This window comes from Pediculus humanus, genomic scaffold (assembly GCF_000006295.1).
Source record: "Pediculus humanus corporis 1103172107682 genomic scaffold, whole genome shotgun sequence".
Taxonomy (NCBI): Eukaryota; Metazoa; Arthropoda; class Insecta; order Psocodea; family Pediculidae; genus Pediculus; species Pediculus humanus.
In genome coordinates, this window is record NW_002987291.1 from 222,594 (window position 1) to 239,303 (window position 16,710).

General features: G+C 27.9%; 3 protein-coding genes across 3 annotated transcripts; all 3 read left to right on the plus strand.

Moving 5' to 3' along the window:
- Positions 1-2,622: 2,622 nt before the first annotated feature.
- Phum_PHUM300290 (uncharacterized protein) lies at positions 2,623-4,331 on the plus strand (the record flags this gene model as incomplete). Its single annotated transcript, XM_002427136.1, has 3 exons — positions 2,623-2,679; positions 2,916-3,770; positions 4,188-4,331. 3 exons carry the CDS (start codon positions 2,623-2,625, stop codon positions 4,329-4,331), a joined length of 1,056 nt encoding a protein of 351 aa, XP_002427181.1.
- A 2,491-nt stretch (positions 4,332-6,822) lies between these two features.
- Phum_PHUM300300 (Regulatory protein MIG1, putative) lies at positions 6,823-10,099 on the plus strand (the record flags this gene model as incomplete). The annotated part of the gene is made up of 7 exons (XM_002427137.1): positions 6,823-6,840; positions 7,539-7,821; positions 7,916-8,002; positions 8,505-8,618; positions 8,698-9,155; positions 9,233-9,610; positions 10,061-10,099. The coding sequence occupies 7 exons, from the start codon at positions 6,823-6,825 to the stop codon at positions 10,097-10,099; spliced, it is 1,377 nt and encodes a 458-aa protein (XP_002427182.1).
- Positions 10,100-11,081: 982 nt separating this feature from the next.
- Positions 11,082-15,744, plus strand: Phum_PHUM300310 (uncharacterized protein; the record flags this gene model as incomplete). The annotated part of the gene is made up of 6 exons (XM_002427138.1): positions 11,082-11,284; positions 11,375-11,523; positions 11,655-13,543; positions 15,039-15,192; positions 15,268-15,431; positions 15,508-15,744. 6 exons carry the CDS (start codon positions 11,082-11,084, stop codon positions 15,742-15,744), a joined length of 2,796 nt encoding a protein of 931 aa, XP_002427183.1.
- Between the last annotated feature and the right edge of the window lie 966 nt (positions 15,745-16,710).

A 16,710-nucleotide genomic window follows, 5' to 3' on the forward strand; every position in this document is an offset into this window, starting at 1 on the left:
GTCCGGTTTAACATCTGGCTTGTCCTCTGGTTTATCATCTAGCTTGCATTCTGGTTCCTCTTCCGGAGGTTACTCCACAGGCTTCACCCCTTCAAGTTCTTACTCCAGTCACTCAGGCCCGAGTTACTCTAGCGGAGGAAGCGGAGGAAGTTCTTACTCTTCATCTTACAACTCTCCTTCCGCATCATACTCTTCCTCTTACTCTTCTCCATCTTCCTCGTACGGTGCTCCATCTTCCGGTGGATCTTCATCATCTCATGGTTCACTCTCATCTTCGTCCGGTAGTTTATCGTCTTCGTCTCACGGTTCCTCTTCCTCTTCTTTCGGTGGAGGCTCATCTTCTTACAGTGCACCGGCTTCTTCATACGGTTCCCCATCTTTGTCTTACGGCGTGCCATCCAGCAGCTCTTTTTCAAATAGTTATTCTAGTGGTGGTAGCGGTGGTGGTCACGCCTCTAGACACTACAGAAAAGTTTAAGGATTCTCTATAACGTAGACTAACGTACCAACTTTATTACGACCACAGTTGTTATTTAATTTCTTTCGTAAAGACTGACAATTTCACGACATTCATTGTTACTTGTTTTTTTTTTTTTTATAGACTAACAAAAAATTTAAATGTCGTATTTAAAGTCTTAAAGGCCTTTCATACTCATATTTATTTAAGTTACCAAATCATATAACGTACTTTTTTTTTTGTTTTCATTTTTTCTGTTCACTTATGTTTAACTTACCTGGTTGAGCTTCGAGTAACAACAACACATTTGACGTTGTTTTTGTTTTTTATTTTTAGTTAAGCTAATAATAATAATATATATAATTGTTATTTAAATTCATGTAATTTATTTTTTCCCTTTTTTAAAATTTTTCCAAAAATTCCAGAAATTTTTTTTTTTTTCGATAAAGTTTTATTTAATAAAAAAATTTAGTGGTTGAAGTTAACGTAATTGTATAATGATAATGATAATAATAATTATTTAAATATATAAAAAATTTTTCGGATTTATCCCCCCTTAAAAAAAAAAAATTGCAAAATTAAAACGACAATTAGAGTAATAACAACAAGGTTAAACAACGGTCAAGGAAATTATTATTATTATTACTACGTTAAAAAAAAATTTCTAGTTTTTGTAATGTCAGGTTCAGGATTTCGGACGACTCCATTTTTTTTTTAAAATAATTTTTCTCGTTATTTAAAAAAAAAAAAAAAAAATTTTTACCAGAGGAAGAAAGTTTAATGACGCCCACGGGCCCACGTCTTACTCAATCCGGATAACATTAAAATAATAATAATAATAATAATAATAATAATGATAATGATAATAAAAAGTGAAAATGCCTGCGAGTTTTATTTTATTATAAATATTTAATGTTTATTAATAATAATAATAAATATGTAACTAAACTAGTTTTGCAACGAGATAAAATTATTTATTAAACATAAAAATCGCGACATTTTAATTTTTCTTCTTTCGTCTTCTGCTATAAAAATTATTTTCCAAAAGGAAAATTTTGCTTAAGCGTTAATTATTTATTTATTTCGTTACCTAATTTTTTTTTTTTTTAAATAAAATTATCGTTCAGGAAGAAGATTTAAAAGAAAATAATATTATTAATTAATAAGTAGTAATATTAATAAAACAAACAACGTAATAAATCAACCGATTGTTTTGCAAACGTTATTCAAATCTGGATCGCACTTTTATTATTATTATTATTAATGAGATAATAAAATTTTATTTTTTTTCGCCATACGATTAAAATACATAATGTGATAATGTTAGACCCGACGCCATTTTTCTCATTTCGATAAGAAATTTAAGATTTTTATAATAATAATTTTTAGAAATTTTTCTACTGCTTTCTCTGTTTTTTCTTTCTTTTTTTTTTTTTTTTTATTTCGAAATTTCCGGTTTTGTAAAATTTCAATTTATTTTTTTTTTTTATTCGATAAGTTTCACGTTCATTTTCTTTTTTTTTTTTAAATTTTCTGGAAAAGTTTTTTTAAAAAAAAAAATAATCCCTGGAACGATTTTTTTTTACCTTGGATTTATCGGGGTCCCTCTCGCCCCCCTCCCCGCAAAAAAATTATATTCAAATGTTCGGGATTCATAAGAATGAATGAATGGACACGCACGTTTTATTATTATTATTATTATTATTATTAATTATCCAGGTGTGACGACGCGCGTTTTAGGTTTTGACACCTTAATCGTTCAACCGTATTAACCGCTAACTTGCGGAAAGTCTTTTATTATTATTATTATTATTATTATTATTAATTCTTTGGGTTTATCCGACATATTTTTTTTTTTTTTGTATACGTGAAAAAAAATAAATTAATTTTTTGGGAAAGGGAAAAAAGGGAAATAAAATTTTTAACCCCGTGTGTGACCTTCCCCCAGTAATAACAAGAATTAATTTAAAAAGTCAGGAAGATCAAATTGAAATCTTATTTATAAAAAAAAAAAGAGAGAGAGAGAGAAAATGTAATCGAAAACGGAAGGAAGAAAGGAAGGAAAATAAATAATCATGTGAGAATCTAAGCATTAAATAACTAACATCAAATTGTTATGATGATGATGATGATAATGATGAGACAAAAGTGAAAGAACAAAATACATGTTTTACTTAGGAGGTACCTACACGAAAATGGCGGCGGCGGCGGTGGTGGTGGTGGTAGAATGAAATAAAAATTCAGACTATATAAATTTGTGAGGATAACTTTCAAGGCCATAATCAAAGTGTTGTTACAGGTACGCCGCTAACTTTCTTTTTTTTTTATTCAGTTTTTTTTTTTTTCTAAAAAATAATATGAGAGGATACATTTTTTTGTTGGTGAGTATTAATAAATTATTTTTTGTTTTTTTTTTTTTAAATTATTTAAAATAATAATAATAATAAAATCCGTTTAGGTATTGGGGTTGGCAACAACTCTTTACGGTGAAGAATTAACGGGTAATAACGAAGAATCAGAATCGAAAAAAATTGAATTTAAAGATGAGTCTGCTACGGTGAGTGGTAATGGTGAAAAAACTAAAAGAGGAGTTGTTAAAATAAGCAATGCAGATCATCCATCGTTTAATTACTTGTCGTCATCAAGTTCAAGTTCTTCAAATGTTGTCGGAGCTGGTGCCAGCGGGAATAACGGTGTTTATAAATCATTATTATCACCAAACGTTCCTCCTTTCCGGTACATTCAAAATAATAATTATCAACAACCTTTTGCTGCTGGAACATACGTACAACCTTCTCAACATTCGGCTGCACAATTTGCATCCCAATATTCCTTTCAAACCTCACCTTTAACTCATTATTTTCAAACACCGAATCAATTGCAATACGTTTCTCCATCCCCCGCCGTCACAGTCACTCAAGCACCCCTAATGAAATTTCAAACGTTTAACGGAAAAGAATTTTCTTCTTCGGGTGGTGTAACATCCGATTATTCATCATCAGCATCCGTGCCTCAACATTCCGTTCAATCTCATCAAAGCTCGACGGCGGTTTCTAAAGGTTCTTCCGCATCTGTATCCGCATCAGCAGACGCAAAACAATTACCCTTGTATCAAATGGCACAACCATTTTACTACACACAACAACCATTTTTTATGTTTTTCGTCCAACCCCAAACATCCGCCGCTGCCACGAATTTCTTGTATCAACAACAGCAACCCGGTTTCAACTACTTTTTTAAACAACAGCCACAATTTTACACTTTTCCAACATCGAGTCAATTTGGAGTATATCCGACAGGACAAGCTAATCAGGTGAGTTTTTAAACGTAAAGTTTCCAATAACTCTTTAGAAAATTATTATTAAAGTAAAAACGAAATTTTTGGGTGCGTCCTTGTGTGCGTGTGTGTGTAGCCAAAAAAAATTCAAAAGTATTTGTGAATGTGTGTGTGAGTGCGTGTTCAGTTAAAAATCAAGTTCGAATGTTAATTAATAGTTTCAAATACGAGAGTGAAAGTTGAACGGATTTTGCAACACAAGACGGACATCGATCGCACCGGTTTAAAAAGTTACAAAAAAAAAAATTAGAAAGTTTTTCATTTCCGGATTAATAATAATAATAATAAATAGTTAAAAGATTTATTTATTGATTTACTATTTATTTATTTATTTATATTAAATGAAAGTTTTTTTGGTACCGAAAGGAAAATTTTTCGACTTTTCTTTTACAGTTTACTTATTTATTACCAATGACCGTTGCTCAAAGTGGTGTCACAACAGGAACAACAACAGGAAACGAAATTAAAACAACAACAAAATCATTAAATTCTATAAATAGCCAACAGCAATCATCATCTTATAATCACAAAGGATAATTATATCCATTTTTTTTGTTTTTGTTTTTGTTTATGTTTATGTTTTTTTTTAAATTAGTATTATTCGTTACCAAAACGTTGGAAAATGTCAAAAAAAAAAAAAATTATTTTTTTTTTAACTTCCTGTTGTAAATAATTTATTTATTAGTCAATATATATAAATAAAATTTTAAAAAATTATTTATTTATTCATTTCTCGATTAAAATTTTCTGTTTCTGTCGTCTGCTGTCGTTTTCTGTCGTTATGACAAACGAAGAAAGTGTAAAAAAAAAAAAAATTTCTTTTGTCGAAAGTTGTCGTAATAATAAGATTTGATTATTATTATTTATTTTGTTGTTTTCCCTCCCCACCTTCCCCTCCCCTACCCCACCCGATAAAATAACGAAATTTTAATAAAAAAAAATTATATAATAATAATAATAATAATCCGTAGTGTATATATTACAAATATTATTATTTAATATAAATAAATAAATAAATAAAATTTTTTTCCCACTCATTACTTACATAATTATCATTATTATTATTATTATTGAAATTATTATCATCATCGTAAAACGAAATGTTATTTTTTTTTTTGTGATAAAAGTCAACAAGAAAATGATGTGATTGCAATTAACGATGGCGAAAAAAAAAAAAATTTAAATTTAAATTTAAATTTAAAAAGAAAGGAAAAGAAAGGATCTTTCACTTTCGTTTTATAGTTTTTTTTTTTGAATTGTTAAAGCGCTATAATTTACTATAATAAAAAAAAACATATCAAAACTTCGTTATCTATTTATTTATTTATTTATTTATTTTTTTGAACGGAAAATATAACAAACTGATATTTGATAACGTAAAACGTGATAAGTTATTAAAGAGACTCCATGATAAAAATTTTTTTACCTTTTCATTCCAGAAACTTATTGCTATATTTTGCTACAATTACTATAATTTTCCCTTTCGGACACATATTAAAAATTCGTTCCGGTATAATAATATTAATGATGATGATAACGTTTCTTTTTTTTCCAGTAATAATAAAAAATTTATCACTACTTATCGCGTTAGGCAAATAAACGATTTTTTATTTATTTTTTTTCCTTTTTCCCCCTCTTTCCCCTTCCTTTCCTTTCCTGTCCATCCCCTTCTCCCTCTCCCCCTCTATTAATTATTATTATTATTTTAAATTAAATAAAAATGTATATATCGGTATGTGTAAAACATCCGGTTAAAAAAAATTTTAATTATTTTTTTACATTGAAAAATTTTTTTTTTTTCGAAGTCATAGAGAAAATAAATATTTTACTTTCATATTGTTATTGTTATACTATTATTATAATGAGAATATAAATAATGCGAAATGTCTGGAGGATTTTTTTTTTTTTTTTTTTTTTATTCAATCACGTATGAAAATATTTGAGATTTGAACAACTTGATTAACGTTTTTTTAAACTAGATTCCATTTTTTTTTTTCACTTTTGTGCGACAAAATAAATAATCGAAAAAGAAAATAAAAGAAATTTTTTTGTTTTTCAATTAACAAACAATGAACGACATTCCTTTAAAAAAGAAAAAACCGTTAATTATTATTATTATCGTTGGTTATGTAACACCCACGTTTATAATTTTTCTTTTTTTTTTTTTAAAAAAAATTATAACCGTTGAAATATTTCCCGATAAATTTTCTTTTAAGGTAAAAAAAAAAAAAAGAAAAATTTCTCGAATGCCTTCAAGTCGTTTAAAAAGAAAGTATGGAAATTATTTACTCTAAGGGGGTTTTGAAATGAAAAACAAAAAAAAAAGCGAAAAGTTTCAAAACTTTTCTTCTTTTTACGCATTTTTTACAAAAAAAAAAAAAAAAATCTGTCGTTTTTTCTTAAAAAAAAAAAAAAATTTATAACAATTAAATTCGATTGATTGATTATTTAATTTATTATTATTATTATCATTATTATTATTAATTTGTTATTTAATAAAAAAATTACCACGGAGAAGCATTTAATTATTTTATTTTTAATAATGATAATACTTTTTAATCGATAAACGGTTACGAAATGATATTTGTTAACATAATAAACATAATGCGAATAAATAATAATAATAATAATAATAATAATAAGTTTAAATCTTAAACAAATTTCACTTCCTACCTAAGAAAAAAAAAAAAATTTTCCAACAACACTTACGGTGGTGACATTTTATTGGTAGAATAAAAAAAATTATTTGAATATTGAAAACACTTACATTTTATAAACAACTATGTTCTTCTTACGATAAAACAACTCGCGTATATTTTTTATTTAAGAAGAAACAAGTTTACGTTAGAATATCGTTAAAAAAATTATTCATCATATAATTAATTAAATGTAAATGTTATTAAATCTATATATATATCTCGAGCATTGATTATAATGGCAGAAATCATTTTGGTGTTCATTTAGTGATATTGTTGTTGTTTTTAAAAAATTTTATTTTAAGGATAAATAAATAAATAAATAAGTAAAAATGAACAACGACGTTAGGGTACGTTATTATTATTATTATTATTATTATTATTTATTAATTTTATCGCGTACGTAAAATTTATTTTTTTTACTTTTTTTTTCGTTAATTTGTATACGACGGTAAACCAAAAAAAAAAAAAATTTAAAAGGTTATTAAACTTTTTTTCTAAAGGTTTTTCTTCCTTATTATTATTATTATTATTATTTGTTAAACGTCATCGTTTTTAATTTTTAAAAATAAAGTGAACAATTAAATGAAAAATATGTAACGGACGGTTAATTAAATCCCAGACTACAATTAAATATTATGTCGCGTGATATTATTATTATTATTATTGTAAACGTGTAAAAAACAATTGCGCACGTGTTATTAAAATTATTATTATTATTATTACTGTTGCGTCGTATTCCAGAAAAAAATAAATTTTAAATAACCGGATATCGATCAACCTTTGGTGTTTTTATCATTTCCGGACGGTTTTTTTCATTCGTTTTGGAATTCGATTCATTTTCCGGGGGGAGGGGGGGTGTTAATCAACGATTAATGATGATAAAATAAAAATGATATTGCAAAACGATTTTTAAAAATAATTGAAAATGGAGAAATTGATTCTTCCTTTCATCAATTAAATATAAAAATTTGCCCTTTCACTCTTTACATTCCAGACGTTAAAAAATAAAATGGCTGATTTTTTTTTTTTTATTTGTTTTTTTTAGCATGTCGTTTGGTGGTTTGCGGTTTTATGCGTTGGATTCGCATTTGCTGCAACATCAGATAAACAAATAAAACTTGAAGATATAGAAAAAGACACTTTGAGAGCCGCACAACAAGTAAAAGCAGAAAAACAACAGCAACAACAGCAACAACAGCAACAACAACAACAACAACAACCGTTTAGACAACAATATCATCAATTTAATCCTAATCAACAACCAGGTTTACCTTATCAGGTACCTTACGTACAATATGTCTTACCTCAACAGTATTTCCAATTCCCAGGTATGTTAACCGTCACGTCCTGTTAGTTAAAAAAAAAATTTTCCTGTCGTTAAAAAAAAAAAAATTTTTTTTACAGATTATTCGGCATTTGCAGGAAATAGTTTGGGAGGTGTTGAATTTGCATCCCCTTCCGGTGGACAAAGTGGTTATCAAACTTATTTAAATCCTTTCCTAACTTCCGGTAAGTGATTGTTATCATTATTGAAAAAGTGAAATTTTTCATTATTATTATTATTTTCTAGTGGAAAATTTTTTGTTTTTATTAAAAGGAGATAGTTTGAAAACATCGAACAACTTTCAACCGGTTCGGAAAAATGTGAAAGTAGAATTTAAAATAATTTTTTTTTTTTTTTGCGCCGTGATTTGCGGTTGTGTTTGTTGTTTGTTGTATGTGTGTGTGTGTGTGCGCGTATACGAGCCACCGGATAAAAAAAACAAGATAATTTTTTCTTTCTTTCTTTCTACTTTCAGATTTACTTTTTAAATTATTTCGAAGCGGTTTTTTTTTTTTATCAAATAAAAGTTATAGATTAGAGAGTTGATTGTTTATATTGTCGTGATGTTATTATTTTTATTTAATTGATGTACACAAAAAACCGGAATTTGACAACAATTTTGTTGTTTGTTGTTGTTGTTGTTGTAATTTACGCAATTTGAAATTTTTTTTTTTTTTATTTCATCAGTATCTGGATTTCAAAATGGACAATCAGTTAATGCAGTTCCATCATCAACTAGTCAACCTGTTTTAATGACTTTTGCTTCTCCATTACCTGCATATCAACAACCACAATATACTGGTATTTAACAAACAAACAAACAAAACAATCATCGAATAAATTTTTTTCTATAGTTTTGTAACTTTTTTTTTAAATTCAGGTGCCGTTCGATATTATGCAACTCAATCACAACAACCGCAACAACAGTATTACTACGCTCCACAAGTTGTTAATCAGGGTTCGACTGGACAATATACAAACGCGGCTCCTTCTCAACAATACGTTCCTCAATATCAACCCGTTTCGGCTCCAGTTTCGGCTCCAGTTTCTGCACCTGTTTCCGCACCAGTTTCAGTTCCAGTTTCCGCACCAGTTTCAGCTCCAGTTTCCGCACCAGTTTCAGCTCCAGTTTCGACCCACGTTCCCTCTCACGTTTCGGTTCCCGTTCCCTCTCCCGTTTCGGTTCCAGTTTCGGCTCCCGTTTTGGCTCCAGTCAATACCGCAGCTTACAATCCATATCAAGTAACAAGTCCTCAAAGTTTTCAACATCAAACCTACAACACTCAACAACTCAGATACAATCCAGTTTACAATCCACAAGTAAATTCTCCAGTCACGGTACGTCATAAAATAAAATATTTTTCACATGATTCGATTCGTTTCCATTTAATTAAAATTTTGTTTTTTTTTTCCAGGTTGCACCAAGTCCTCCACCACAAAGTTATGCATCTGTAAAAGGTCCACAATTTTTCCAGTCACAATCTGTACCAAGAACTCAATACACTCCAGTTCAATCGACGACATTAAGTCCACTTCAAACAAAATATTTAAATTCGCCACAATATCTTGCACAACATTATAATACAATTCAAAATAGTCAAATCAGTACGAAGGCTCCATTTTCATCTGGTGTAAAACCAACGGTCAGTCCGGTTTTAAAGGGATCTGGAAGCTTCTTGAGCGGTGGCAGCAGCAGCAGCAGCAGTAGCGGTGCTAGTACTTATTTACAAAATAATTATCAAACAGGTTCTACATACAACGCTCCAACATTTCAATCGTACAAAAGTTTACCCGTTAAAAGCTACACCATTTAAAAAATCATTTTAAAAAAAAAATTCGTTATAGGAAATGATGTGAATTGGACTGAATAGGAAAAACTTTCAAAATGGAGTTTTTTCTCCCCCACTTTTTTTTACATTAATTAATTAATTTTTTCGAAATTTTTTTTTTTTTTTTTAAATAAAAAAAATTTTTTTATAATTTATTTAAATAATAATTTTAATAATTTTTTAATAAAATAATTATTTTTTGTAATAAAATTTTTTTTTACATTCACTCCCCCTCCCCCTCCCTCTGTTTTCACCTCCTTCTCTTATTATCTTCACGTACCCCCCTATAGAACAACAGAAAAACATTCGAAACAATTTTTTATTATTATTATTTGATTTCAGAAAAACTATTCTGCATTATTTATTCAAAAATTTTATTATTATTATTATTAATAAATTATTTAATTGTTTAAGGTCATGACCTCAGATGAAAATTTCGTTATATTTTCCTAATACGTTTCACTGAATTTGAAAAAAAATTAATATGAAGAAAGTGAATCCCCGCATTATTATATATTCAACGAAAAGGAACCGTTTGTTTTCTTTTTTTTTCTTTTGTTTGTATGTTTGTTTGTTTGTCGTTCCACGTGGAAGATCAATATAATACACACACACGTGGTGGGAGTATGTATATCTATATATATATATATAAATAAATAACAAAAAAAAAAAAAAACGGTTTGATTACTTTTACCGAACAGAAAACTTTTTTTTTTTTTTTGGAAAATATGTTATCATATTATCTTAAAAATTTTTTTTAGGGTACATCATCGAAAAAGTTTTGTGTTTGTGTTTGTTTGTTTGTTTGTTACTCGTTAATAAAAATGGAAGCTTTGGTAAGATTTTTTTTTTTTTTATTTAAGTTTATTTTTATTAACGTTATTTTTACCTTTGGGCCAACAAAAAAAGAGTGCGATTTTTAACGTTAATTATAATAATAATAATAATAACTTTAATAATTTTAATAATAATAATAATTAAAATTAATAAAATTTTTTTTTTTGTTTGTTAAACGAGTTTTTCTTTTTTTCCCCCCAAGATGTAAAATTTAATTTATTATCTTATAAAATCTTGACAAGAATCTTGACTCGGAGTAATTGATTTTTTTTTTTTTTAATAAATTAATTAATTAATTTATGATTAAAATTTATTATTATTATTATTATTATTATTATTATTATTATTATTATTTTTAATAAAATATTTTACCGTTTATGCCACTAAAATGTTTGTCGGTAATAAATAATTACGGGTAATAACATGCTTAACAGAGCAAAATGTAACAGAAAAAAAATGAAAACTTTCGACAATAAATTACCGTAAGAATTAAACAAAAAAAAAACGTTATTTGCTCCAAATACTCAAACACAATAATATAATTAATAATAATAATAATAATAATAATAAATGATTTTAGTTTTTCATACTGATAATAATGTGCAGTAGTATGAATATGGTAAAAAGTGAAAACGATACAATCAGAGGAGGAAGTGTTGTTAAGAATAACAATCATCGGAAGTCATACAAAGTTCATCCAGATGTTGAAGATATAGAACAACAACCACAACAACAACAAACGGAATCAATGGATTTTGAAAATTTTAATTATGAAAAATATAACAACGATGAGAAAATTTTGTTTGTATTAAATTTTTCATCAAATTTTTTTTTTTTTTTTTTAAAAGATTCGTACAAAAATAATAAATTTGTTTTTTTCTTTTTTTTAAGAAGACCAGGAATGAATAGAGAATCAGAAGATTACAAACAATCTTCTTCGAATGAGATAATAACGGTTTTACCATTGAATTCTCATTTACCCGAATCAACCATAGTAACTCACAGCAACAGAATAAGACACAAAAATCCGGAAAATATGGGTAAAAGTAGTATAAAAATTTTTTTTTCTTAAAAATATTCTGATAAAAATTAATTTAATAGTTTAACATTAAAATTTTTAAATATTTATATATTACAGAGTATTCTTCTGTCGTTCAGAAACAAAATTCAGTTAGTAACGTTAAAACAACAGTACCGGAAACGACGGTTTATTTCAAAATATATCACGATAATAACCCTAACGGCAACGGTTTTAAAACAAATTATCAACCTGGTATTTTTAACGAAGAGAACAACGTTCCAGATCAATCCTCAGCAGCACAACCATTACCGAATAACATTGTGCCTACACCTCATACCAATTATCAAATGAGTCAAATTAATAACGTGCAGCACACCATCGAAGATAATTCTTACGTTCCTTCGAAAATGATCGTTTCCGGTAAAGGAAATGAAAATCATTTTACGTATGTTCATCGGCAAACACCCAAAAACTACGAAAAATTACAACTGGAAACAATTAATCAAGTGGGAGAAGGTGAAAGCATAATCGTAAGCGATGGACAAAAGTACAGACTAACTCCTCCGAAAAATCAATTTAATGGCTTCGAACCAAAAAGATTACCAAAAACATCATACCAAACGAGTAATTTAGACAACAGCGGCTCTTCTGCGCAAAAAGTATTCGGCCATTTTGCCACACCAGTTTACGTCACCGGAAATACGGTTCCAACCGTCAACGAAAAGGATTCGAGTTATTCCAGTACGTTGGTAGCCGATTCAAGAATACCACTAAATTATAATCATTATTATTCTGGTAAAAGTGAAAATTATAAAATATTACCAGAAAAGAATTCTGCGCAATCAATGATTGGAACCACAACAAACAATAACGTACCTTTGACCTCTGAAAAAAAACAAGAACAACAACAATTGTATTACGTCACTCGGCCAAATGACCAACCGACAATGATCGAACCGACAAGCCAATCGCAATTTAAAATAAGTGTTACCGAAAAACCTGTACCTGGTCAAATTATAAAAACAATAGCGTTTCGTGATCAGGTACCGATCACCCCAGAAGATTATATAAAAAAATATCAAAAAGATGTTGCCGAAATACAAACATCTTGGAAAAGTTGGAATCAGGTCGGTCCGACGACGACTATGATGCCTATAGTCTATCAAAAAAAAATTAAAAATCTTCCAAAATTAATTAGCGAACCTGTAAATTCATTTCATTTTGAAATAAATCCATACATCGACGTCGATCAACTCAATCAAATTAGTTTCGATCATAAAAAAGCATTAGAAGGAAGCACGAGTTTTGATATAAATCACGCTATTGGAAATGTTAAAAGGGAAAGAACAAAATCGACACAATTTTCCACACCGTTCGAGAATAATTTAAAATTAAAAACAAACGAAGAAAATAATCCACAGGAAACAAACGTATCACAATATTTATATGCCTTACCTGCTAAACACAAAACACAACAATCACAATCCGCCATATTTAAAACTAACGATCAACGCGAACCTAGCGGTTTTTATTCGAACTTGGATCATTCTATGACGTCAGCAACAGCCGACGCGTATAACAAACCGGAAACGCATGAGATTTTCATTGAAAATCAAAAAGAAAATAATCAGGTGATTAAATTACAACAAAATAATAAATTTGATTCGTCATTTACGAGATTTAAACCGTTTAAAGATATGGCGGATTATTACAAGGGAGGATTTCCTGCTCAAACGGAATTAAAAACTCACGTTAAATATTCAGTGATGCCAACTAAAAAAAATCATAATAATCGTAACAATTATTTAAATTCTGATAATTATTATCAAGAATCGATGAAGGGTCAAAAATATATTATACATTCACGTCCGAGTGGAATATTAATGCCTCAAACGGAAACGGTTAATATTGATTCGTTTCCGGTTAGAAATAGAAAACCGAATAAAATATTATTAAAAACGGAAAGTATGGGAAACGTTGAAAATTTTGGAAAAAAAATAATTCCGATTTTAATTAAAAAATCTAAAAATCGTAGAGATGTAAAAAATTCAATGAACGATAAATTAATTACATCCGATGAAGGAATTGATAATAATAATAACCAATATAAATTTTCTAACGAAAAGGAAAATTTTAATAAATCTCAAAATGAATTTTCCGTTTCTGCATCTTATAAAATAAACAAAACTTTTCATGCTAAATAATAATAATAATATTTAACCGTGCGAAAGGGGGAAAAAAAAAATTTATTTATAACAAATACAATCGAGACCCCCCATCGGACAAAAAAATATAAACAATAATTTATTTAAATTATCATCATTATCATTTCGGACTTATTTATTTATTTATTTTAAATTTATTTAATAAATTAAAAATTTTTTGTATTTTGATAAATATTTTTTAAATAAATTTTATTTAAACAATTTCTATTAAAAAAAATTATTTATTTATTTTTTTTTAATTTTAAAACCTTTAAATAATAATAATAATAATAATAATATTAATAGTAATAATAATAATAATAATAATAATAATAATAATAATAATAATAATAATAATAATAATAAAAGGATCGAAGAAAAAATAAAATATATGTAAAATCGAATATGTTTAAGTTTATTGGTTGGACTAATCATAAATAAAACGGCGTATTATCATTTTAACGGTCATTCAATATGTAATCACGTGATTAAAAACGTTTATATTATTATTATTATTATTATTATTATTATATTAATATTTAAAACTCATTTGAAACAATTTTTTTTTGTTTTTTTTTTTTAAATTTGAAAATGTTTTTTGAAAAGTTAATTTTTTTTTTTTTGTTTTCGGGACGTATTTTAATTGGAAACAAATAATAATAAAAACGTGTCGTCTGCTGTACAAAATGTCTGCCAAATGAACGGAAAACACGGTTTGACAATATCAATCATTTTCCGAGTCACGTTTGAGTGTAATAATTTTGTCATTCGTGATTTTTTATTTTCTTTTCTTAATTAAATTAATTATAAATAATTCAGTAAATTTTTTGTTTTTTTTTTTTTTTTTTTTTTTTTAGGAAAACATGGAGACAAGTGTAAAACAAAAAAAAAAAATGATTACGTTATCGGGGAATGTTAAATAATAATAATAATAATAGTAATGGTAACCGTCAATGATGGAATTGTTTTGTTTTTTCCATCATTTTTTTTTTATACTTGTGTCATTTTTTAATTTTTTTATTATTAAAATAATTGGATGTGAAGACGTTCACCATTTGATGACGTAGACATAACAATTCATTTTTGGGTAAATATAAAAATCCACGGCAGAGTTGAACAAAGCATCAGTTTCATTGTATACCACAATCAGAACAAAGAGTTAAGAATCAAGATGTTTCCAAAATTGGTAAGTACATCATCATTTTTATTTTTTTTTGTTTTATTTAAGTGAAAACAACAGAAAAAAAGGTTTCATGGAGGTTTTGTGAGGAGTCGCTGGAATTTAAGATCAGATGTGTAATAAGAAATTAACACTTTTTTGTATTTTCAGTTGGCTTTTGCTTTGCTCGCTTCGGCTTTTGCTGTTGAAGATATGAAAAATTCCAAAAGAAGTTTGAGTAGCCTTAGTCTTTCACCCTGGAGTCCACCTTTACCAAGTTCCGGCCCACATTTTGGAGGATGGAATCCACACTCTTTTGGTCCAGGTATACATATCATTTGAGATTCGTAAATTCCGATGTGAAAAATTGTTTAATTTTTTTTTGATTTTTTTATTGCAGTAAGCCCATTGCCAACTTTCACACCATCTTACCCAGGAAAATCATTTCATCTTGCTAGTTCAACAGCTGCCGATATTGCAGCAGCAGTTCACGCAGCAAAAGAAGCAACCGCAGCAGCTCATTTGGCTCAACAAAAGGTTCAAGCCGCTAAAGAACAAGTTGTCGTAAGTTTTTAAAAAAAAATTCATTTCCGTTTTTAACGTTAGAACCATAACGTGATGATGGTATCATTTGATTTAGATTCAAGAAAGAGTTGCCGCAGCAAAAGAAGCTGCTGCTCAAGCTGCCATTCAAAGATCTGAAGCAGCCGCTCAAGTAGCTGCTGCCATACACCGATCGGAAGCTCTTGCAGCTGCTGCTGCTGCCGTACACAAATCTGCTGCTGCACATGCCGCTTCTGCTGCCGCCGCGAGCGCCGCCGGCCATTTTTCTTCAGCACCTTGGGCCCCTAAATCATCCTTTCCCCACTGGGGTTGATATAAAAACTCTTTTTTTTTCTGATTGTATGGTTATTTTTGGTGAATGAATTGTTGTATTAAAAAAATAAACGTATAAAAAATAAAAAAAAAATTTAAAAAAAAATAATAATAATAATTATTACTTCAATTTTTTTTCCTTTTGGATTTTTTCATTGTAATAAAAAAACAGATAAAAAGTAAAAGAAAAAAACAAAATCCATGAAATCAATAAATAGATGAAAGCGTAAATCAATTAGTATACGATAGAAAGTTTAAAAAGGAATAATTAAATATGGCAGACAATGAATGAAGTTTCTTTTATTGGGGGGCAACGAAAAAAAAAAACTTAATTTTTTTTTACTTTTTACGTAATTTGTTAAAATTTAATTAAATTCATTAAAAATTATTTATTTTGTGTTGTTGTTGTTGTCTTAATAAAACAAACTTTGTCGGTTTATATGTTTGTTTGTCGTTGTTGCGGATAAAAAAAAAAAAAGTTTTTCTCCCCCCAAAATTTTTTTTTTTAACTAAAACAACATTCAAATTTTTTATTAGAAAGTTGCTTCCACGGAACAAATAAGGACTTTTCCTTTATTACATCAACGTGAATTTTTTTATTACTCGGGGGACGAATCGGGGCCTGTTTTTTTTTTTTTTTGTAACTTGGGGGGAAAAGGTTTTTTTTTTTTAACTATAATTTCTCTTTGTTTACCTCGAGGCTTTCCTAGCCCTTCACTTCAATATCAGCAACGGAATTTTTTTTTAGTGAACCCCGCACTCGCATACTTAAATTAAACATCATCGACTTAGTAAAAATAACAACAACCACACAAACGACAACGACAAACAAACAAAACCTGATTCGTAATATCATTATCATTAATAACTTTAATACTAATATATATTGTTTGATAGAAATTAGAGTTAAAAACAAGTTTAATAAAATCCTCCCTTAAAAAAAAATTTATTATTTATATTAAATTCG